We start from the raw sequence: 25,489 nt of genomic DNA, 5'->3' as shown, positions 1-25,489 counted from the left end.
CGCCTCCATGCTCTGGACACTACGTTGACAGACACAGCAAACCTTCTTGCCACAGCTCGCATTGATGTGCCATCCTGGATGAGCTGCACTACCTGAGCCACTTGTGTGGGTTGTAGACTCCGTCTCATGCTACCACTAGAGTGAAAGTACCGGCAGCATTCAAAAGTGACCAAAACACCAGCCAGGAAGCATAGGAACTGAAAAGTGGTCTGTCACCACCTGCAGAACCACTCCTTTATTGGGGGTGTCTTTCTAATTGCCTATAATTATCTCCATCCATCTTCGTGATTCTTTGCCATATGGTGTACCGCGGGCAAAAGCCTGAGTCGTGGGTTTGTTTTGAGCACTCTACTGTACTTTTTTGCATCTCATCCGTAGACTATCCATACTGTTTCACATGATTCTTGCGTAGGTGGTAAAATAGGTTAGTGATGTTTGAACCGATTGTCGGGACCGTTCTGCGGCATATTTTGCAGAGGACGGTTTTCTGGTCCGTGTCAGACTTTTCATACCTAAACCACGTCCATGTGACCGAAGTAGCCCCTCTTTTAGGTACGAGCTCCGTGCTCTGTGTCACGTTCACTCTCCTCCATGTTTGTTTGTGTTGCAAATTCCCTTTTACACGGCACGTGTGGAAGAACGCAAAGCGTTGCCCAAAATATTGCCGTAAAGAATGTGATTTGCGACACAATGAAATAAAAAAATAGAGCATATGAAACGATAGAGGTTTTTCTATCGTCACATGATGTACAGTCATATTGCCCAGCCGTATTTGAGATTCTTCAAAGTAGCCACCTTTGCCTTGATGACAGTTTTGCACACTCTTGGCATTCTCTCAACCAGCTTCATGAGGTAGTCACCTGGAATGCATTTTAATTAACAGGTGTGCCTTGTTAAAAGTTCAATTGTGGAATTTCTTTCCTTCTTAATGTGTTTGAGCCAATCAGTTGTGTAACTAAAAACCCTTGAATGAGTAGGTGTGCATACTTTTGACTGGTACCAATTACATTGATAGAACCCACAATGTATCTGCAATATTAAAGCTGATCTACTCCTATAAATAAATAAATATATATATATATATATATATATATATATATGTATATATATGTATATATATATATATATATATGTATATATATATATATATATATATGGCTCAATGGTCAGCACTGTCTAAAAACAGGGCAGTGTGTGCTGTAGGCAAATGCATGAGGATGTTTAATAGATGGCCAGAGATAGGCCATCTATTAAACATCATCATGCATTTGCCTCCAGCACACACTGCCCTGTTTTTAGACAGTGCTGGCCATTGTTGAGCCACCTATCTACTGAAACATCAGTCTGTTTTAAAAAATGACTCAAGGAGGAGTACTGAAATAAGAAATCACCACCCACAATAAAAGCAATACTGCAGACTACAGCACTCTACATTTAACATTTAAAGGATGGAAAATCTATTTTCTGCAGAATATGCAATGCCAAAAGGATGACCTTGCAAACATAAAGCAACAGCCCTATCATTATAATGTATTTTGACGCTAACAGACCGCCTTTCTAAAATCATCTTTGTCAGCATTTTGTCTGGAATAACCACGATTTGTTTCATGAGGGACAAGGAAAGATCAAAGTAATGGATTATGGGGGGAATAAATACAAATTAAATCTGTGAAAAAGTTTAGGCTGTTCCTCACTCGTACTGTACTGGTATACAACAGCACAAGGCAGCAGACATTGCAAAATGGAACTGACCAAAGAAAGCAATGTTCATAGCTATAAAAGGAGAGTGCAGTGACATCACAGTCAAGTGAGCCTGATTTATTCTAAAAAAAGAATCCAACTGAGAATCTACTGAGAGTGACAGCTGTAGAATGAGCTGGCAACTAGCAGCTCTAGGCTGGCATGTAAACATCAGAGAATAGTGTAAAAAAAAAAAGATCTATGGTGATAGTTAAAAACAAGGCAACAGTAAACATGTTGTCCCCCACAAATGATGCAGGCCAATTGAGAAATTGCATGTGACTAACATTTCAGGTAATTACTATAGCTCCCATCTTGGGTCAATCAGTGTCATTTTTGTAAATGCCGGACCTCTATGGCAAGACACATCATTCACCCAAGTTTGGACAAAAATCGGCCAGCACAGTGTGATGAACTACTATTGTATGGAAGAAAAAAATAATTAAAGTCCCTTCACCGATTTCATCATGTGGGACAACAAAGTATTCTAACTAGTGATGCACCAATGATACATTTTTGGCCGGTACCGACGTCCAACATTTTCCTTGCCAAAAAATACGATACCGATACTTAACATTTTTGCGACCTTTCAACTATTTAATTGTACAAGAATGCTTAACACACACACACACACACACAGCGGTCTAAGGCACCGCATTTCAGTGCAAGAGGCGTCACTACAGTCCCTGGTTTGATTCCAGGCTGTATCACATCTGGACGAGATTGGGAGTCCCATTAGGGCAGCGCACAATTGGCCCAGCGTTGTCTGGTTTTGGCCGGTGTAGGCAGTCATTGCAAATAAGAATTAGTTCTTAACTGACTTTCCTAGTTAAATTAAGGTTACCCACACATACACCAACCACACTGACCAAAAAGTTATTATTTTATTGGCATTTACATATGTCCCCATTACCAGTAAAACATAATCAAAACCTATTTACTTCACTTACTTGCTGTGCTGTTTCATTGTTCAGTTGTTTCATTCTCAACCAGGATTTCTATGGAACGCTGTTTGGGTCTTTGCGTGTCAAAAAATATACTGTTTAACACTATTTGACTTGTCAAATAAGTTTGTAGACCAAACAGGACCTGAATATGACTGCACGTCACATAATAATTTAACGCCTTCATTCATTTTGTACGTAGTTATTACACATTGATTACACTACCACTCGTATTTCATGTTACAACGAATTATAGATAAATATGCTATGATGCCGGTAAAGTAGTCTAGCTGGTCATAATTTTTTTTTTTTTTACTTAGCTAGCTCATGGATGCAAACAATGTTCTTCCACAAAAAAGATAGCAAAACGACATCTGTTTCAGTAGCTATAGTTAGCTAGCTAACTATATAGCTAGGTGTAATCTAAAATAACCCTAATTTAGAAGACAGCTCCTATTTGATTAATGGTGGTCGGACCCATCTATGAGAAACTAGCCACAATACTGGCCTTCAAAATAAAAGTATTGCATAATTCTACTACTATTCTACTCATTTGCATCACTGTCAATGACATACTTTAATTTTGAAGGAAAACTGCCAATTCCACTATTGAGGCTAACCCCGTCCGGTTGAGCCTCACTAGCCAGATGAAGCTAGCTGGCTGCTTATAACATTAGCTTTGGGCAACAGGGTTAAGTAGCTGGCTAGCTATTTATTTTCATGAACTGAAGTTCAATTTCAATAGGCGAACAACAATAATCAGACCACTGCAAATCTACCAAGACCTGTCCGTCCCTCTAAACTTTCAGCTCATACAAGGAGAAGACTGATCAGAGATGCAGCCAAGAGGCCCATGATCACTCTGGATGAACTGCAGCGATCTACAGCTGAGGTGGGAGACTCTGTCCATAGGACAACAATCAGTCGTATATTGCACAAATCTGGCCTTTATGGAAGAGTGGCAAGAAGAAAGCCATTTCTTAAAGATATCCATAAAAAGTGTCATTTAAAGTTTGCCACAAGCCACCTGGGAGACACACCAAACATGTGGAAGAAGGTGCTCTGGTCAGATGAAACCAAAATTGAACTTTTTGGCAACAATGCAAAACGTTATGTTTGGCGTAAAAGCAACACAGCTGAACACACCATCCCCACTGTCAAACATGGTGGTGGCAGCATCATGGTTTGGGCCTGCTTTTCTTCAGCATGGACAGGGAAGATGGTTAAAATTGATGGGAAGATGGATGGAGCCAAATACAGGACCATTCTGGAAGAAAACCTGATGGAGTCTGCAGAAGACCTGAGACTGGGACGGAGATTTGTCTTCCAACAAGACAATGATCCAAAACATAAAGCAAAAACTACAATGGAATGGTTCAAAAATAAACATATCCAGGTGTTAGAATGGCCAAGTCAAAGTCCAGACCTGAATCCAATCGAGAATCTGTGGAAAGAACTGAAAACTGCTGTTCACAAATGCTCTCCATCCAACCTCACTGAGCTCGAGCTGTTTTGCAAGGAGGAATGGGAAAAAATTTCAGTCTCTCGATGTGCAAAACTGATAGAGACATACCCCAAGCGACTTACAGCTGTAATCGCAGCAAAAGGTGGCGCTACAAAGTATTAACTTAAGGGGGCTGAATAATTTTGCACGCCCAATTTTTCAGTTTTTGATTTGTTAAAAAAGTTAGAAATATCCAATAAATGTCGTTCCACTTCATGATTGTGTCCCACTTGTTGTTGATTCTTCACAAAAAAATACAGTTTTATATCTTTATGTTTGAAGCCTGAAATGTGGCAAAAGGTCGCAAAGTTCAAGGGGGCCGAATACTTTCGCAAGGCACTGTACCTTTGACTATTGGATGTTCTTATATGCACTATAGTATTGCGAGCCTAATCTCGGGAGTTGATAGGCTTGAAGTCATAAACAGTGCAATGCTTGAAACACAGCGATAAGCTGCTGGCAAATGCAGGAAAGGAGGAGAACGTTCTGCTGCCTGCAACATCCTCCAGCATGACCGGTTTGGCGGTGGGTCAGTCATGGTGTGGGGTGGCATTTATTTGGGGGGGGGGCGCACAGCCCTCCATGTGCTCGCCAGAGGTAGCCTGACTGCCATTAGGTACCGAGATGAGATCCTCAGACCCCTTGTGAGACCATATGCTGGTGCGGTTGGCCCTGGGTTCCTCCTAATGCAAGACAATGCTAGACCTCATGTGGCTGGAGTGTGTCAGCAGTCCCTGCAAGAGGAAGGCATTGATGCTATGGACTGGCCCGCCCGTTCCCCAGACCTGAATCCAATTGAGCACGTCTGGGACATCATGTCTCGCTCCATCCACCAACGCCACGTTGCACCACAGACTGTCCAGGAGTTGGCGGATGCTTTAGTCCAGGTCTGGGAGGAGATCCCTCAGGAGTCCATACGCCACCTCATCAGGAGCATGCCCAGGCGTTGTAGGGAGGTCATACAGGCACATGGAGGCCAAACACACTACTGAGCCTCATTTTGACTTGTTTTAAGAACATTACATCAAAGTTGGATCAGCCTGTAGTGTGGTTTTCCACTTTAATTTTGAGTGTCACTCCAAATCCAGACCTCCATGGGTTGACAAATTTGATTTCCATTGATCATTTTTGTGTGATTTTGTTGTCAGCACATTCAACTATGTAAAGAAAAAAGTATTTAATAAGAATATTTCATTCATTCAGGTCTAGGATGTGTGATTTTAGTGTTCCCTTTATTTTTTGAGCAGTGTAATGATTTTAAGAAAGGCATTGGTGTTTATGGTTAGGTAAACATTGGTGCAATGACAGTGCTTTTTTCACAACTGCGCTTGTTAAATTATCACCCGTTTGGCAAAGTAGGCTGTGATTCGATGATAAATTAACAGGCACCGCATTGATTATATGCAATGCAGGACAAGCTAGATAAACTAGTAATATCATCAACCATGTGTAGTTAAATAGTGATTATGTTAAGATTGATTGTTTTTTATAAGATAAGTTTAATGCTAGCTAGAAACTTACCTTGGCTCCTTGCTGCACTCGCGTAACAGGTAGTCAGCCTGCCACGCAGTCTCCTAGTGGAATGCAATGTAATCGGCCATAATCGGTGTCCAAAAATGCTGATTACCGAATGTTATTAAAACCTGAAATCGGTGCTAATTAAATCGTCCATTCCGATTCAAATCGGTCGACCTCTACTTTCAAATGACTGCTTGACTTGTTGACTACTCAATCAGCAGACATTGTGGGTCTATAAGTACCTAGGTGTCTGGCTAGACTGTAAACTCTCCTTCCAGACTCATATCAAACATCTCCAATCTAAAATCAAATCTAGAGTCAGCTTTCTATTCCGCAACAAAGCCTCCTTTGCTCACGCCGCCAAACTTACCCTAGTAGAACTGACTATCCTACCGATCCTCGACTTCGGCAATGTCATCTACAAAATAGCTTCCAATGCAGTTTATCACAGTGCCATCCGTTTTGTTACTAAAGCACCTTATACCACCCACCACTGCGACCTGTATGCTCTAGTCGGATGGCCCTCGCTACATATTCGTCGCCAGACCCACTGGCTCCAGGTCATCTACAAGTCCATGCTAGGTAAAGCTCTGCCTTAGTTCACTGGTCACGATGGCAACACCCACCTGTAGCACGCGCTCCAGCAGGTGTATCTCACTGATCATCCCTAAAGCCAACACCTCATTTGGCCGCCTTTCCTTCCAGTTCTCTGCTGCCTGTGACTGGAACTAATTGCAAAAAAATATATAATAATAATACAAAAATAAAAACCGCTGAAGTTGGAGACTTTTATCTCCCTCACCAACTTCAAATATCCGCTATCTGAGTAGCTAACCGATCGCTGCAGCTGTACATAGTCCATCGGTAAATAGCCCACCCAATTATACCTACCTCATCCCCAGAATGTTTATATTTATTTACTTTTCTGCTCTTTTGCACACCAGTATCTCTACCTGCACATGACCATCTGATCATTTATCACTCCAGTGTTAATCTGCAAAATTGTAATTATTTGCCTACCTCCTCATGCCTTTTGCACACAATGTATATAGACTTTTTTTTTCTTCTTTCTACTGTGTCATTGACTTGTTTATTGCGCTATTGGCTTGTTTATTGTTTATTCCATGTGTAACTCTGTGTTGTTGTCTGTTCACACTGCTATGCTTTATCTTGGCCAGGTTGCAGTTGTAAATGAGAACTTGTTCTCAACTAGCCTACCTGGTTAAATAAAGGTGAAATAAAAATAAATAAATTGTTTAGAAAAGCTGTTTGCATGTAGAGCGCAAAATTTTACGTGGAGTCATTACATCATGTACCTTCGTTATATAGGTATGCACGTCAGCTTTGACATCGGTTTTGCACATCGGACGTTAAACTAGACATCGGCCGATACCTTTGTTGGTATTTTTAGCTAATATAGGACGATTCCTATATATTTTTTGTTGCCTTTATTTAACTAGGCAAGTCAGTTAAGAACAAATTCTTATTTCCAATGCCGGCCTAGGAACAGTGGGTTAACTGCCTTATTCAGGGACAGAAGGACAGATTTTTACCTTGTCACCTCGGGGATTCGATCTTGCAACCTTTCGGTTACTAGTCCAACGCTGTAACCGCCCCAAATGTTTGCCGATATATCGTGCATCCCTAGTTCTAACTGTAAAATAAGTTGGCAACATTCTTATAGACTGGTGACTAATTTATTTTGAAGTTGCCAAGTACCTCAACTCATCTAAAAGTTGCGTTTACCTGAACCTTCGACTCCTTTGAGTTGCTATGCGTCTATTCTTAAATGTAAATTCTTAAACCTTTACTGTGTAACGTTACCTGTTTGTCCTCTGCTGTTGCATAACTGTTTGCTGAAATCCATATTATTATTAAGATGTTAATTCAATCGACTGTTTCCTCATTGTTGCTACTCTAAATCGGCTATTCAGCTCATGTGTCAATTGAATCTCAAGAAGGAAACAGTCTGTTTGTATTTGATCAATGTTTTATTAAGTATGGATTGCATCCGATCTGTCGGCTCTATTCATGGTATTCACTTTGTCCAAAACGTGACAGGTAGATAGTTTCAAAATTATAAAACTGACCAGAAACTCGCTTTCAGCTAATTCGTGCGTCCCTGCCGCTAGAGAAAAAGATAGCTAGCCAATATGCCAAAGTAAGATACTGGTTGTTTCTGATTGTTACACAAATAATGTATGCAAGCTAACTCTATAACTAATATTTGGCATATTAAATGAGACAGTTTGAGGTTTCATTATATTCCAAGTGCGAAGAAAGCGCTCCTTAGCCGGGTAAGACTGGGACCTGCTTGCCTGGCTACCTTATTTCGCTAGCATATCCATTGCAATGAACTCCCAAGGCCTCGAGCTTGCAATATCGCACAAGCAATGAGGCATAGCTACTCGTCGCAATAAGACGGGACGACGACTCGAGATGAGTGCATGCTACCCATACCCAGAATCGATGTAATTACCTGTACTGAGGACCGGCACCATGCGTGAATCCATAATAATTGCTTGCAGCCATCTTGGAATCTACTGTACTGGGAGTCCGGGACAGACTTTCTGTCACGTGTCCGTCATCTACAATCGCGCGCATGCTTCGACATTTAAAGGAGCAATTCGCAGTTAAAACAATAACAAAGCAAAGCTGCCGCCTCTGTTTTGATTTGAGGGATGGGCCTGGAGAAATGGAACCACTCTCAAATGAATAGACAGAGCTATGGATGCAAGAACTCTATTATATAAAAATGATAGTTTTTACCATTATTTAAGGCCATTGTGTTTTTTTTACGTTTACAAACATTGGAGTAAAACAAGCATATATTTTGGGTTATGATAGGGTACGACAGTTGAACTAAACTCATGAGGCATTAGAAGTTATTCAAGAAATTGACGGGTATATATAATTAAGCTAAAATAATGGATGTAACAACTGCAGATTGCCATTTTAACTCTAGATGCGCTGGGACAATGTATTTCACCATTTAAAACTATAGCTATATATGTGTAGCCTACTCTGTTTGCATGAAATTCTGTTCTAACAGTATCAGTTTCTCGATACATTGTTGCAATAATAAACCGCTATGCTGTAGCCAACAGTAGCTTCTGCGACTGAGATCGGGTGGTTTGCGTAACCAAGTGCAACATGTAGGCTATTAGAAGTATAGAGGTAAGAATCATGCAAATATCCATCCTAAATAGAATGGTGAAATGTTGTGTTGGTAGCCTATCAGTGCACTGTGTAGAGCAAATGAGTTTTAGTTTAAATCAGTTTCAATCCGTATAGGCCTATAAGCTTCTGAACATTTATAGTCTATTCTGTTTAAAATCTACAAGCTGTGCAGGGTCCATACTGATGCAACTAAACTAGTGGTGAACGAAGCGTGTATTAAGGGTCAGACAAGTGCCACATATAGACCTTATGGTGTGTCCCACTGGCATTGAATGGCCGCCTCCCACCACCACTGCTGCCTAGGGCAGAATGCTCCATAGAGGGAAAGTCCACTACTGCAGCTGGGCATAAAAAGGGGAGAAGGAAGGACAAGAATGGGTGGAGCATAAGCAGCCGGGTGAGAAATGTGTGGATGAAAGGGGAATATGATTGGTGGAGAGAACTGAAGTGAGAGAGTGAGACTGAATAAGTGAGTGTATGGGTAGGGGATGGGAAGGTGATGTGTTGAGTGTAGAGAGAGAGCGAGAGCGAGAGAGAGAGATGCTGTTGCCAGGGAACAGTCGGCATAGAGGACCATTCACAGCAGCTCATGGAGTAAAAACACAAAGAGAGACTTGATATATTTGTGGTGTTTTTAGAATAACCAGGCAGATAGGAACAGGAGGAGTATCCCAGTATGGACTGGAATAAACCAACATGAGCAGAGAGGATAGTACAGTATAACTGCTGAAGAGGAATTGGCACAGATGAAATAGCTATTATGGGATGGAGAGAGGAGGGATTATCACAAAAGGATTTAGAGTATAAATATAATTACATGGGCAGAATAGACAACCAGAAACAGTCATAATGATACCAGCATTGATGCCTTCAATTTAAAGGGTTGAGTGGAACTCTAAAGGAGCCTGTCACTTCAGTCTTCACGGCCAGTCTCTTTCACATTCTCCTTCCCCAACAGAGGTGGCCAGGGGGTTTTAGGGAACAGAGCTGCCCCCTGTCTTCAGACACCTGCTGCTGCTGCCTTGACACAGGGGATGTAGAGAGAGAGGGGGGCGCCTCACTAGACCCATGCATCAACCCTGGTCTGGAGGATTACAATTCCTAGCTGTCCAATCTTTACATCAGTGAGTAAGGAGGGTGGACGCACAGGGACGCACAGACGGACGGAAGAAAGAGATTCAAAGGATCTCTTATTGCCCATGTGAGTACTACGGGCACTCAGACCAGATGCCCTTGCGTTCTTCCTCTACCCTCTTTATTACACACTCCTTGTACAGTGTGTGTGTGTGTGTGTGTGTGTGTGTGTGTGTGTGTGTGTGTGTGTGTGTGTGTGTGTGTGTGGTAAATGTATAGTAGCTCATGAAAACCATTGTCTATCAACTCAGTAGGATTAAATGTAAAAGAGGAATGTTTCCATTGTATTCTGCTCTTGCATTTTCCTTGCAGGTGCATACTGCACACTACTATAATTCCTCTTAATTTACTCAAATGCCTGGCAGAATACTGAATACCCTTCCTGCCTACAGGCATAGCCTCCATTTGTATGCCCTCCAGAGAAGTAGTACCATCATTTCATTGTCAGTGTCTTACCTTAAAGTATTAGGATCCTATAAATATTTGTGCATGGACATTATAGTGAGAGCACAAAACAATCCATAGTGTTTTATAAATGAAAGATGCGGGCAATTGATTACTTTGAGTACCTTTCATGCTAGTTGTTTTTCTTCTTCCCTCCATCGTGATAACATGCCAGCTCTCTTTTCATTTGTTTGGATAGGATACTGTATTACTTCACTAGGCACAGACAGTTGGGTGTAGGAGGGTATGCAAATTATTCTGGCCACACAATAAGGCTCACGGTTGCACACTCAATCGAAGTGACATGTTTTGTGGGTTATGGCTGGGGTATTCTGCTATGCCCTTGGATATAAAGGACACTTCCCTATAGCCTCTGAGAGTGTGTATGGTGTAGATGTATACATTATATATAGAGAGCCTGACCTACCTAACCACTCCTCTATCTTTGACAATTAATATGATTTTACAAAGACATTATAAAAACATAGTACATCTTACAATGCATTTGAAAGTATTGCCGGACAACAACATGATGTAAACAATCATTGAAACATTGTGATGTGTGTAGGACATTGCCTTACAAATCGTAGTGTTATCTAATTTATTTGTTCTGTATTTATGTTGTGTGAATTCTCAGAGTAAGTGTTGCCACTTACCCACAGATCGGTACTGTACTTAAGGGGACCTCCGTCAGTGTATATGTTTCTATAAATATGTCCACAGCTGACCTAGGGAACTTACTGTATGTCACTCAGTACACCCCCAACTTTGTTGATTTTCTACATGAGTGAAGAGGTACAAAGAGAGGAGGACTTCAATTCCATCACAACATTGGTCCCATTCTAATGCAATGAACCATACAACCTCAGCAGTAATTATACTGTGTATCTGACTCTTAATAACATTACATTGCCTCATTCTTATTCAACACCGTGGATGATGCTAATGAAAACTGAAACCTATGTTACACTTACAAATTTCCCTTAAAAACAGAATGTCAGTGATTACACTACGGTGCACTAACTAACATGATGTTAACACATCTTGAGCTACCTGTAGGCAGTATTATTACGCTGTAGGCCTGTCACTGTCTATTTGAACTAGTGGCAGACAGACAGGATAAACCTGAACACATCAAAAAGGTGGCAACTGGGCTGAGGATTAGTAGCTGAGGAGGAGGGATTCAGAGTTGATTTCTCCTGGACTCTTGGATTCCACCTAGGAAATTCCTTCATTGTGATTGACTTTGAGTGAAGCTGCAAGGGGACCTGAGTCACATGTTCCTCACATGCTACATAGAGGGATAAACGCCCCGTGGCCTAGATTAAGCCTCTCAATTGAAATCATAAATACCGATAAATGAAATAAAAATCCTAATAACTGTACCATTGTTCCTTTTGTACAAACTCATTATTGTCTTATAACGTCTTATAACGGAGGAATTATCTGTGTTACACAAAACATGGGCTTATTGAAGTTGCCACTTGCACTTCCTACCTGAGGATTGTTTTGATTTGGTTTGAGGTAATTTGATAATATAATAATAGTAGTGATGGTGATCAGTGATCATTATAATTGTGATGTAGCACTTTTCCAAAGCTCAAAGTGCTCCATTGTAACAAGTGATTGATTGATTATTGTTGGTTAGTTAATTATGCATGGTCTGTCGCTGTGTGCCACAGGCCCCTCTCCTCCCCTCCATGGAATGAGGCGACTGTAAGAATGGATAACATGGAGTATAAAGACGAGTGGCAGGATGATGACTTTCCCAGGTGGGTGTCAGATGACTTTGATAATGCTGTACTTTACAGGGTACCTCTTACTGTGTGTCAAGTATTGTAACAACTCACCGTTACATTGTACTTACAGCAGTAATCCAACAGTATGTAACAGTATACATAGCCTAAAGTGTAACCGCAAGGATTAAAATTAAGCAATAAGGCCTGAGGGGGTGTGGTATATAGCCAATATACCACGGCTAAGGGCTGTTCTTAGAAATGATGCAACGCGGCGTGCCTGGAAACAGCCCTTAGCCGTGGTATATTGGCCATATACCACAAACCGGTGTCTTATTGCTGGTGCCTTATTGCTATTTGTTGTCATGGCATTGTTCAATACTTGTTTCTGATTGGCTTGAAGCGCATTCTAGAGCATGCATTATTTCCCTATAATGCACGGCATATTTTCACGGTAGAATTCAATGGCTATAGTTCATTCTTACATGTTCTATATTTGAGTTGCTTTTGAAAGCAAAAGTTTAATTGAAAACATTATTTGCATTGTAGATTTTCATAATGGCAAGCTAGGACGGATGGTTTGGTTAGCTAAACTAGCAAGTTGATTTGTTTGGTTACCATAGCAACTACTGTCGCTATCTAGTAAACTTGCTAGCTACAGTCCTTCAGGGATGTTGAACACATTTCCACTGGCAAATTATAACATTTATAGTGGCAAATATGTTAAATTATAGCTACAATATAAAAGGGACAATCAACTCGGGGTGCTATGTGTTCTCTGGAAAATAATGCAACACCGTGGAAGGTCGGGGAACACACCTTCCACGTTGTTCATTATTTTCCACAGAACACATAGCCCCTCGTTGATTATCCCTTACATAAACTGGTTACCAAGGTAATTAGAACAGTAAATAAGTTATTTTGTGTCAGCCAATCAGCATTCAGCATTGTGTTTATTTTTTTTAACACCTGGGCATCAGTACTGAGGAGATGTGATGGGTGGATGGCATTTCATCACAACTGGTAGATGACAATGACTCATGTTTGCAGTGATGTTTGTTGCTGAATTACTATAATCAGCTTCAGCAAAATGTGCTTGAGGATTTCCCAGTGGGCTAGCCCCGTGCAGCTGGTCTAATTATAGACTGGGATACCCAGCAGATACCCCCATCTACTGAAATCAACCTTCTCTGAAATTACAATAGCTATATCACAATAGTATGTGCCTTAAACATTCACAAACACTGCATTGATAAAGATTAATTGGCCACCAATAACTGAAGAATTACGAAGAGAACTTGATTTAGGCGTGATATGTCCCTTTATTGTCCCTATGAGGTGTACGGAGATCAGATACTTGCTCTGTAGGCGTGAGAGTGAAAGAGTGAGAGTGCGAGAGAGAGAGAGAGAGAGATAGATAGAGAGAGAGAGATAGAGCATCCTGACACCAGGCAGCATCCTTTCTCTCTCCATCTGCAGCCTGGCCACATAGACTAGACGTAATATAGTAAAAGTAAATCCAGGACACACAAATTAGTATGATATGTTACAATTGGTATGTTACATAAGACAGAAGGTTACTAAAAACAAAAGTAGGGTGTTTGTTTGGGGTGGATGTATAACGCAAACGTCTAGCAACCCAAAGATCTAATCACAGACAACTTGAGCATTTTAGCTAATTAGCTACTTTGCAACTACATAGTGTGCTAGCTAACCTTCCCCTAACCCTAACCTTAACCATTTAATCTAACTCCTAACCTTAACCTTTTAACCATAATCCCTAGCCTAGCTAATGTTAGCCACCTAGCTACCATTAGTATTAGTTATCTAGCCACCTAACTAATGTTAGCCACAACAACTTGGATATTGTAACATATAATAACATTTGCAAATTCATAACATATTGTATGAATTGCAATTTGGAAAATATTGTATGAATTGCAATTCATAACATATCATACGATTTGAAAGTCATTACATATCATACGAAATCAATGATGGACATCCACAAATTAATACATACAGTTCCATACGAAAGTAACATATCAGACTAATTGGAGTGTCCCGGATTTACATTTACTATGTTACGTCTACCCCTGAGTCCAGGTTGCTATCTGAGGGAGTGGAGGCAGGGAGCATGTGCAGCTCTCATTAAATGGCAGTGGGCTATGTCATGTGATGCAGCCAGGAGTCAAAAACACAGCATCACCAGGAAAATGGTGGCAAGTCAGCTTTAGGGAAGAAGAGGAAGAGAAAAGCAGCAGCTCTGAAGGATGATGTGCCTGAGGCTCGCTATAATCGACTGAGATAAGGGAATGCATAATAATATAGGATCTAGGGTTGTGAAGTCAATTATTTGCCTGGATCATCTTTGAAATCATCCTTCACCTTTTTCATAAGGTAAGCTCTTATGATATGTTATTTCAGCCCTCGTCATTTTAGGAGAAGAATATGGCCTGACCGCTTGACATTTCGGATTATAATGCCCTTTGTTAGATATCAATCCTATTTAATTTCATCTTCATGGATTTCATTTTTTATGTAGGAAAATGGTTATTGAACAATGGGAGCTTGTCAGTAGTGATAGCAGTAGTCTGTCTTCAGGGACACTAGGTCGGACACCATGCAGTGTAACGGATGCTCTTGTCATTTGTTATTGCCAGTCATGTTGTTTTGGCAACACTGTTCTGGACTTTCTGTTCACCCTGGGATGTTAGGATGAAAGGATATCTTAGGCTTATGCAGCAAAGCAAAGTGGAACTGTATACCTTATATTTCCTCTGTGCCTCTTGGTATTTGGTTGAAGTTGTTGTTGTTGTTTCTCCCTGTATTATACCATTGATTCCCCTCCTCCTTCTTGTTGTTTCACATTACAATAGGTGACAAGGGAAATTACACCTCGTGTTAAGGGGTAACCTAACAGTGTGTCTGCCTCCCTATACAGAGAACAGGGGGTTTTGACATACCACCGCCTCTCCCTCCCTCCTCTCAACATGGCAGTGCTATCATCTAAAGAGCTCCCTGGGGAGATGCTAATAACCATCCAGCCTCTCTCTCTGTGCTCCCTTTGTGGTGCTGAGCCAGATCACTGACAACCCCACTGACATGATTCAAACCAAATCAAATCAAAGTTTATTTGTCACGTGCGACGAATACAACAGGTGTAGACTTTACAGTGAAATGTTTACTTACAGGCTTTAACCAACAGTGCAAAAAAGGTATTAGGTGAACAATAGGTTGCTGGCATATGTTAATTTTGCACCATCTGCAATGATGTGATACTGTACTAGTGTGCTTCCAGGACTATTTGGGGTTTGGTTTATTTGAATAAAGTCTGACTGGCTGGATTTAGGGTTCAGTCATGTCATGCTATTGTGTGTGGCTGTGGCTCTGACAGAATGCTGTGCCTCTGTGTTGATTTTTCAGACCACTTCCTGAAGACGGTGACATGGAGTCTTCCTGTGGTCTCACTGATGACAAAGCCTGTGAGTAACTTTAAAAGACTATGTGACTGGCATTAAGTACCTCAATTAACTTACACTACATGGCCTAAAGTATGTGGACACCTGCTCGTCGAACATCTCATTCCAAAATCATGGGCATTAATATGGAGATCCCCCTTTGTTGCTATAACAGCCTCCAGTCTTCTTGGAAGGCTTTCCACTAGATGTTGGAACATTGCTGCGGGGACTTGCTTCCATTCAGCCACAAGAGCATTAGTGAGGTTGGGCACTGATGTTGGACGATTAGGCCTGGCTCGCAGTCGGCGTTCCAATTAATCCCAAAGGTGTTCACTGTGGTTGAGGTCAGGGCTCAGTGCAGGCCAGTCAAGTTCTTCCACATCGATCTCAACAAACCATTTCTGTATCTACCTCGGTTTGTGCATGGGGGCATTGTCATGCTGAAACAGGAAAGGGCCTTCCCCAAACTGTTGCCACAAAGTAGGAAGTACAGAATCGTCTAGAAGGTCATTGCTCTAGTGTTAAGATTTTTCTTCACTGGAGTTAAGGGGCCTAGCCCGAACCATGCAAAAACAGCCCAGGACCATTAATCCTCCTCCACCAAACTTTACAGTTGGCACTATGCATTGGGCAGGTAGCGTACTCCTGGCATCCGCCAAACTCAGATTCGTCCGTTGGACTGACAGATTTGTATTTGTATTTGTATTTATTATGGATCCCCATTAGCTGCTACCAAAGCAAAATTAAGACAGTTGTTGAAGCTAAGTGAGTGTTGCGACTGAGGACAGACGATTTTTATGCACTACGCGCTTCAGCACACGGCACTCCTGTTCTGTGATATTGTGTGGCCTACCGCTTCGCGGCTGAGCCATTCTTGCTCCTAGACATTTCCACTTAAAGTTGACCAGGGCAGCTCTAGCAGGCCAGAAATTTGAAGAACTGACATGTTGGAAAAGTGGCATCCTATGACAGTGCCACGTTGAAAGTCAGTAAGGCCATTCTACTGCCAATGTTTGTTTATGGACATTCCATAGCTGTGTGCTCGATTTTATACATCTGTCAGCAACGGGTGTGGCTGAAATAGCCGAATCCACTAATTTTACGGGGTGTCCACATATGTTTCTGCATACAGTGTAAGTAACTTCAGCAATATTACTTTATGAATAACAGGTATTATCCAATTGTCATATTTTGCTGATGATTGTTATATTGTTAAAAAGGCCACTAAAGATACTGTTAAAAAATATATATATGTTACTTTATGACAATAAGCCTTGCCTCAAACACTGATGCTTTAAAACCTTTTTTTCACATGCTACACATGTGTACACTACCAGTTACTAATGAGTCTCACCTCCTCTGCCGCAGCTCCCCCCAACTCTCTGAATGTTAGTGCAAGTGGAGGTGGCGGAGGTGGAGTAGTGTCCACTCATCGCAAGCGCCGTACGTTAGTGGCCCCGGATATCAACCTGTCCCTGGACCACAGCGAGGGTTCCATGCTGTCTGACGACTTCCTGGATACGCCCGACGACCTAGACATCAACGTCGACGACATCGACACCCCCGACGACAACGACTCTCTGGAGTTCATCACCAATGGCAATGAGCTGGAGTGGGAAGGTGAGTAGGGCTCATGGGGCATGGATTAATGGTAGCCCTGGTACCAGCTTTCAGCCCTGGTTGCCAGCCTGGTAGCCTGGGTGCCAGTCTTTCTGCTTTAGACAACCTTAACCTTAAGTTATTTGGCTAAATGTAGTCTGCGCAGCAACGGTCTGGCACCCAATTCTGGTAGACAAATAGCTGCATAGTACACTAATGTTTATGTCCACAGCCAAACAGCAAAAAAGCTAAGATACTGAAGAGAAATACAAAAGTGGATGACATAAAATAAATAAATGTTGTCTCACTCATACAAATACATTAGCTTCACATTGTAGCATAAACACCTTTCAACTTTCCACTATGTATGTCCAGATGATACCCCGGTGGCCATCGCCAAAGCGGGGCCTGCTGACGGAGTGGAGGAAGACTGTGCTGATGGGACGGGGGGTAATGGGCGCCTGTGGAGGACCGTGATCATTGGGGAGCAGGAGCATCGTATCGACATGCAGGTCATCAGGCCGTATCTCCGCGTCATCACCCATGGGGGTCAGTATCCAGCCAACAGCATCCAGCCAGAGCCATAGATACTGTATACGTATTTATTTTATTTTTTATTTCACTTTTATTTAACCAGGTAGGCCAGTTGAGAACAAGTTCTCATTTACAACTGCGACCTGGCCAAGATAAAGCAAAGCAGTGTGACACAAACAACAACACAAAGTTACACATGGAATAAACAAACATACAGTCAATAACACAATAGAAAAGTATATATACAGTGTGTGCAAATGAGGTAAGATAAGGGAGGTAAGGCAAAAAATAGGCCATAGTGGCTAAATAATTACAATTTAGCAATTGAACACTGGAGTGATAGATGTGCAGAAGATGAATGTGCAAGCAGAGATACTGGGGTGCAAAGGAGCAAAAAAATAAATAACAGTATGGGGAGGAGGTAGTTGGATGTGCTATTTACAGATTGGCTATGTACAGTTGCAGTGATCTGTGAGTTGCTCTGACAGCTGGTGCTTAAAGTTAGAGAGGGAGATATGAATCTCCAGCTTCAGTGATTTTTGCAATTCGATTCGACATAGTTAAACTCATTAACATTTAATTGTCATTGAACTTTCTCTGCCAACATGGTGCCAATTATTAAATCTCAAACTGAGTTTACATCTGTAAATGGCTGTGCATCCAACATAGTGACACCAACAGAATGAACTAACAGGCTCTACTCTCCTCCTGCAGGTTACTATGGTGAGGGTCTGAATGCCATCATAGTGTTCTCAGCCTGCTACCTGCCCGACAGCAGCTGTGCAGATTACCACTACATCATGGAAAACCTCTTCCTGTGAGTAACTGTGTTATTAAAAATATGACGAGGCACCCATCAGAAAGCCTTGCTATGTAGTGATATTTGAAACTAGGTTATCATGCACAAAATGTTATCATAAAAAAAACATTCTTCAGAGAGAGCATGTCATACAATATGTAGGAATGTTGGATTGAACATTTACGCTGCCAGAAAATTTAACCTGATTGAGATTTCGTTAGTGCTTGCAATGGCAGCAATAAAATGAACCTCAATATTTTTCCCTTCCACATTGCCATCTCAGGTATGTGGTTAGCAGTCTAGAAATGCTGGTGGCTGAGGACTATTTGATAATCTACATGAATGGAGCCACACCGCGGGGCAAGATGCCAGGCATAGGATGGCTAAAGAAATGTTATCAGATGATTGATAGGAGGTAAGGATATTTATATTTTATACTAACTACTGAACAACAGCTTTTTTAATTTGATTGTTCATGCTGTTGACATAGGATGGACGTGCATGACATAAATATCAAATGAGTTTAAGAAAAGTTAATGGAGCTACTGGCAGTCAATGGGAAAGGGATTCACTCATACCAAGCTGTATTTCCTTATTTCAACTGTCGGCAGGTAACCTAGTGTTTAAGAGCGTTGGGCCAGTAAACAAAAGGTTGCTGGTTCAAATCCCTGAGCCGTCTAGGTGAAAAATATTTTGATGTGCCCTTGAGCAAGACACTGAACCATAATTGCTCTGGATAAGAGCGTCTGCTAAATTACTAAAATGTAACTGCTTAAATCTGTTGTCTCTGTAGGCTCAGGAAGAACCTGAAGTCTCTGGTCATTGCCCATCCCACCTGGTTCATCCGCACTGTGCTGGCCATATCCAGGCCCTTCATCAGGTGACCACACAACACAACGACACATTAATAACACAGTTATAGAATACATATCGTCACTGTGACTGACAATTTATAGTTGTACACAAAACATAAATATAACTTGTTGTTGTTGTATCCTGTTGTTATTTGCAGTGTGAAGTTTATGAATAAGATCCAGTATGTACACAGTCTGGATGAGCTGGCAGAGATTGTCCCCATGGAACATGTGCAGGTCCCAGAATGTGTAATGCAGTAAGTATCATCAACCATCATGGTTAGTAACTGAGCTGAAGACTTGGCTCCCACCATCATTCACAGACTTGCAGTGATTTACAATTTTGCTGGAGTAGACTAATAAATTATGTAAACTTGCAAGCAAATAATTATTCCTTCAGTGAAAAGACGTGGATGCCTGGCAGAGACTTTGAGGCAGTAAAGAAGTCATAGAAGAAGACATTTAAATATCAAGGTTTTTCAAATGGGAATTGATATGTTAATTATGTTATTCTCAGCCAAGGAATACATTTAAGATAGGTTCTGTATTACAACTTGAAAAGGACTTGGATAGGAATAGGAATCGTATGATTTTTCTTTCTTTTTATAGATTTGAGGAGGAGAGGATCAAGGCTCGGAGAGAAAGGTAAAATACATTTACATTTGATTTACACTACCGTTCAAAAGTTTGGCGTCACTTAGAAATATCCTTGTTTTTGAAAGAAAAGCACATTTTTTGTCTGTTAAAATAACATCAAATGGATCAGAAATACAGTGTAAACATTGTTAATGTTGTAAATGACTATTGTTGCTGGAAATGGCAGATTTTTTTATGGAATATCTACGTAGGCATACAGAGGCCCATTATCAACAACCATCACTCCTGTGTTCCAATGGCACGTTGTGTTAGCTAATCCAAGTCTATCATTTTAAAAGGCTGATTGATCATTAGAAAACCCTTTTGCAATTATGTTAGCACAGCTGAAAACTGTTGTGCTATTTAAAGAAGCAATAAAACTGGCCTCCTTTAGAGACTAGTTGAGTATCTGGAGCATCAGCATTTGTGGGTTCGATTACAGGCTCAAAATGGCCAGAAACAAAGTCCTTTCTTCTGAAACTCGTCAGTCTATTCTTGTTCTGAGAAATGAAGGCTATTCCATGCGTGTAATCGCCAAGAAACTGAAGATCTCATACAACGCTGTGTACTACTCCCTTCACAGAATAGCGCAAACTGTCTGTAACCAGAATAGAAAGAAGAGTGGGAGGCCCCGGTGCACAACTGAGCAAGACGACAAGAACATTGGAATGTCTAGTTTGAGAAACAGACAAGTCCTCAACTGGCAGCTTCATTAAATAGTACCCCCAAAACACTAGTCTCAACGTCACCAGTGAAGAGACGACTCCGGGATGCTGGTATTATAGGCAGAGTTCCTTTGTCCAGTGTTCTTTTGCCCATTTTAATCTTTTATTTTTATTGGCCAGTCTGAGATATGACTTTTTCTTTGCAACTTTTCCTAGAAGGCCAGCATCCCGGAGTCGCCTCTTCACTGTTGACGTTGAGACTGGTGTTTAATCAACAAATTAGGCACATTTGGTCAGTCTTGATACAACAATTTGAACAGAAATGCAATGGTTCATTGGATCAATCTAAAACGTTGCATATACACTGATCCCATCTGGTGGCCAAAATCTAAATTGCACCTGGGCTGGAATAATAGTACATTATGGCCTTTCTCCTGCATTTCAAAGATGATGGTACAAAAAAATCAAAAAAATAACGGCTGCTTATTTCTTTGTATTATAATTTACCAGATCTATTGTGTTATATTCTACACATTCCTTTCACATTTTCCTAAACTTCAAAGTGTTTCCTTTCAAATGGTACCAAGAATATGCATAACCTTGCTTCAGGGTCTGAGCGACAGGCAGTTAGATTTGTCATTTTAGGCAACACATTTTTTTTTTTAAAGGGGCTTATTCTTAAGAGGTTTTAACACTAATCAGTACAACAGTTTTCAGCTGTGCTAACATAATTGCAAAAGGGTTTTCAATTAGCCTTTTAAAATGATAAATTTGGATTAGCTAACACAATGTGCCATTGGAACACGGAAGTGATGGTTGCTGATAATGGACCTCTGTATGCCTATGTAGATATTCTATAAAAAAAATCTGCTGTTTCCAGCTACAATAGTCATTTACTATATTATCAATGTCTACACTGTATTTCTGATCAATTTGCTGTTATTTTAATGGACATTTTTGTAGGGGAAAATCATGTCTGACATGTCAAAGTGTAAATTACAAACATCAGAAGCCTTTTTAAACCTCAAATACACTACAAGTTTTAAATTTCCTCCAGGGTGATCAAATGAAGATCCTACATCTGTATTGTGTCCCTCTGCCTGTACAGGATGGAGCAGGAACAGCGGCAGCAGGAGCAGCAACATCAGCAGCAGGAAAACCCACAGGAGTCTTCTTCAGCCAAGGCAGAAAGGTAGGGAGTAGACAGTTGCACTACAATGGCCTGTGTGTGATAGCCAAATTAAGCAATAAGGGACGAGGGGGTGTGGTATATGGCCAATATACCACAGCTAAGGGCTGTACTTATGCAGGACGCAAAGTGGAGTGCCTGGATACAACCCTTAGCCATGTTATATTGGCCATATACCACAAACTCCTAAGTGGCCTTATTGCTATTATAAACTGGTTACCAACGTAATTAGAGCAGTAAAAATAAAGGTTTTGTCATACCCGTGGTATATGGTCTGATATATCACGGCTGTCAGACAATCAGCATTCAGGGCTTGAACCTCCCAGTTTATAATATCGTATAGACCAGGGATCTTTAACTCCCTCTTCAGCCTGGATACCCAGTAACTCTCCGGGACCAAGGTTGGAGATCCCTGGTATAGACCAAGCAGTAGTCAACATGTCCATATGGTCAAGCAATATTTCCTGTCACTAGCAATATAGAAGGGAATGATGGGGAAACAATGTTACAGAGACATGTTTATTCATAGTCATGTAATTTGCAGGCCCAAGTCAATGATCGCAGAGCAAGGAATCTGAAAAGGACCTCTTCCTCTATGTTCATCTCATGGTAAATACATAACACTCCACTGCTCCTCTCATAGGGACCACAAGGGGGCATTGCATTCATAAATACACTGTACATTGTGCATATGGTATCCACTGGCAGCCTTTGGCAGGAGCCAGGCTCATAGATATCCTATTAAATTAGTTCTAAGATATAATTCTGCGGTCGTTAAACCACTTAAACAGATGTTAACCACCAGCACCATTTGAACGTCTACTGTTACGTAATGTCCACTTGCTCAGTTTTTTAAGAATCAAACCCTGTCAGCCCACAATGCTATTATAAAGGAATGACCTATCAAGTGCATACAGCCAGGTCTAATGAGTGGACGTGTGAAGAGTGTGTGTGTCTCACTGTGTCATCATGGGACTTTCAGGGGTTAAGGGGTCATGCATGTTGCAGCCCCACTCATTTTTCAATAAGGCCAGCTGTATTGAATGAACTGCTCAGTGAATCTAGTCTGCCGTGTTGAAAAGTGTGTTCTTGTACAAGTTTAAATCATTAGCCTCCTTCTTAATGACAGTGTCATTTTTAATCTGTGCAGTTGCTGAAAGAAGTTTGGAGCATGAAAACAATGTTTTATAAGAAGCAAGAGGAAGGCCAACAAGTCTAAGAATACTTCCTAATTTATCAATATCAAGCTGAAGAAAGAATGATGATTTTCCCATCGTGATGTGAACCGACCTGACCCCCAGCACACACACACATACTCCTCTGAAGATCTTAGGTTGCAACTGGTTCCATCAGGACATTCCAAGGAAGGCAAAGTCCCGACAGGTACTCTCGCTGTTACAAAGACTGTACGACTGCATATGTTACTTCATTTTTACGACTGCTTGAAGCAGTTACTTTTGAACCCCCAGGTTCCCACCATGAGTTTTGTATCCATTTCAAATATAGATACCAGTGTGACATTGAAATCCATTTGCATTAGTCAAGATGTAAGGAAAACGTACAAGAATATTGAAGAAAATGTTCCACAGGACATGTAAGAAAACAGGAATATTGTAGAACATTTTCCACGGGACATATTGTAACTGGTGTAAGCTGTCAGTAGCAGGCAGGCTGGTAACCAGACCTGTTTGATGTGTTGGAGGCTCTTGCGGGGACCATGGTAGGCTAGACTTGAGGATGTAGTGTATGCTGAGAGGAGGATATGATCATAGAGGAGAAGAAGAGGGAAGAGAGAGTCAAGCAATGCTTCCCAGAGAGCTCAGCAATGGTGTATGCTGTGGCATAATAAACTATATTTCACCCACTAGTGCAATGCTACTCCTTGTGTAGACCAGAAGGCTTTGCGAGACATCAGATGCCTTCACCTTTGCTTTGTTTTTGCCTCAGAATGTCTCCTAAAACAGGCCTTATTTTTAATCTGCTGCGTTGCATGAATCATTTTGATGCCATTGTTCCATATTACTAGATTGATCTGTGGATCATTCAGTACCCAACCAACCCATGTACCTTACATTCTGATGTGCCGCACAAATGATGTCTTTACATGAATATGAAGGCACACTGAAAGTAAGACCAACAAGATATTTGCTGTTTTTTCAAGAGGACAGCATTTAGTTTAAATTACTTTAGTCATTCATGTTTTGATTTAATCACATAATTTTTCCATTGTGCTTTGTTTTTGGTACAGTCAAAGCATGTCAACATGTTGCCAGCCTGTAATGTCCCTTCAGATGTCCTATAAGACAATAGACTAGCTGTAAATCTTCTATTGGATACTCACCTAATGGATGGTAAAGGGGAGGTAGTGTTAGAGTTTTTATTTTTGTAAGAATTACATACATGATGTTTTGCCAGTGTAATGTAAGTGTTGTTTTGCACTATTGAATTTGATTGTCATTAAATGGTTAGCATAGAATCTATCTGTGTAAATTTGGGGACAGGTTGGCTTCCTAATACTGTATGTAACTCAAGATGGATTTTTGTGTGCTGTTGACATTTTTGTGCATTTAGTATGTACAATTTCATGCATTTTTGGTTACCTGTCTAGGCATGCACCTCTATAGCAAGTATGACGATGAGAAATGTCTAGATGTTTCTGAAAAGCCATCCACCATCAAAATGTTACTGTACATTGATTCATGTAAAATTGAAGATAGACATTTTCTGTGGACTGGTATTGTGCAGATGATCATGGGCTGGACTAGAGGTTACCGATATTCAAAGGACAGAGTAAGAAAATGTCTTCAGAAAAGTTTACGAAACATTCCGAACACTGGAACGTTTATTTTGCCTTTGAAATACCTATCCCACCAAAAGGTAGGCCTAAACAAGGCACATAATTGCAGGAGTTCTTCTGTAGTCTCCCAATGTTGCTGGGGATTGTGCCCTTTTCTAAGGAATGTCAGTTCTTCTGAGTGCCTATCTATCTTTCAACCAAATTCTACACAGAAAACTATGATGTGGAATGTACAAATATATTCTCTTAACACTTAGTTGACTACTGGGACTTTTTCCAAGTCATTGGTAGTAAACTGATTTTGTTGACAGTAGTGTATTTTGTTTTGGTAAATGTTCTCCATGGATAGCAACCCCTGAGCATCCAAAAAAGGATATGAATCATATTTTCAGTCTTTAAAAGCACAATATGTTATTACACTGGATGATTTGAAAGAGATCAGTGGGTAATTTGTCTGCTAGCATACTGTATGTAGTTTATTTAAAATAAAAAATGCAAAGCTTAAAATGGGGATCAAAGATTAGCCTTGTTCTTTAGATTGTGATGGTAAATTCTTCCATGTAAATAAAAAAATTAAATGTTCCACCCAACAATCTCTCTGTGACCTGTATTCTTCAATTTCTAATTGACAAATTGCTGTAATGCATATATTTCACACATTCAGAATGTATGGATAGCTTTCACTTGAATCAAACTTGTTGAGAAAATTACAGTTACATTTGCATTACCATAAAAGTAAGGGTGTCCAGGTGTTC

General features: G+C 40.8%; 2 protein-coding genes across 8 annotated transcripts in view; one reads left to right on the top strand and one right to left on the bottom strand.

The window, feature by feature from the left end:
* Positions 1 to 8,298, bottom strand: part of LOC110500115 (zinc finger RNA-binding protein) — a 32,737-nt gene extending 24,439 nt beyond the window's left edge. For all 6 annotated transcript variants that reach the window (XR_016486641.1, XR_016486650.1, XM_036961390.2 and 3 more), the window contains exon 1: positions 8,186 to 8,298. Coding sequence is in view for 4 of the 6 variants with exons in the window: in XM_036961390.2 (XP_036817285.2) it covers positions 8,186 to 8,238 (53 nt within the window). In the remaining 2 variants the exon portion in view is untranslated. The remainder of the gene's footprint in view (positions 1 to 8,185) is intronic.
* Positions 8,299 to 9,359: 1,061 nt separating this feature from the next.
* On the top strand, positions 9,360 to 25,324 carry LOC110499955 (caytaxin). Of its 2 annotated transcripts, XM_021577057.3 has the most exons (13): positions 9,360 to 10,087; positions 12,147 to 12,236; positions 15,627 to 15,685; positions 17,030 to 17,281; positions 17,636 to 17,809; positions 18,509 to 18,611; positions 18,877 to 19,008; positions 19,387 to 19,473; positions 19,606 to 19,704; positions 20,057 to 20,092; positions 21,857 to 21,940; positions 22,482 to 22,546; positions 23,088 to 25,324. In XM_021577057.3, coding segments are annotated over exons 1-12 (1,152 nt in total). In that variant the 5' UTR covers positions 9,360 to 10,085; the 3' UTR covers positions 22,516 to 22,546; positions 23,088 to 25,324. The 2 variants fall into 2 exon arrangements, with proteins under 2 accessions (XP_021432732.1, XP_021432883.1); XM_021577208.3 differs by lacking the exons at positions 9,360 to 10,087; positions 12,147 to 12,236 and adding an exon at positions 14,307 to 14,600.
* Positions 25,325 to 25,489: the final 165 nt, after the last annotated feature.

The sequence above is a fragment of the Oncorhynchus mykiss genome, chromosome 1 (genome assembly GCF_057628025.1).
Source record: "Oncorhynchus mykiss isolate SJ-2025 chromosome 1, ASM5762802v1, whole genome shotgun sequence".
In the NCBI taxonomy this organism is placed as follows: domain Eukaryota; kingdom Metazoa; phylum Chordata; class Actinopteri; order Salmoniformes; family Salmonidae; genus Oncorhynchus; species Oncorhynchus mykiss.
The sequence above is the reverse complement of the archived record's forward strand: the minus strand, read 5'-3'. Positions and strand labels throughout refer to the sequence as shown.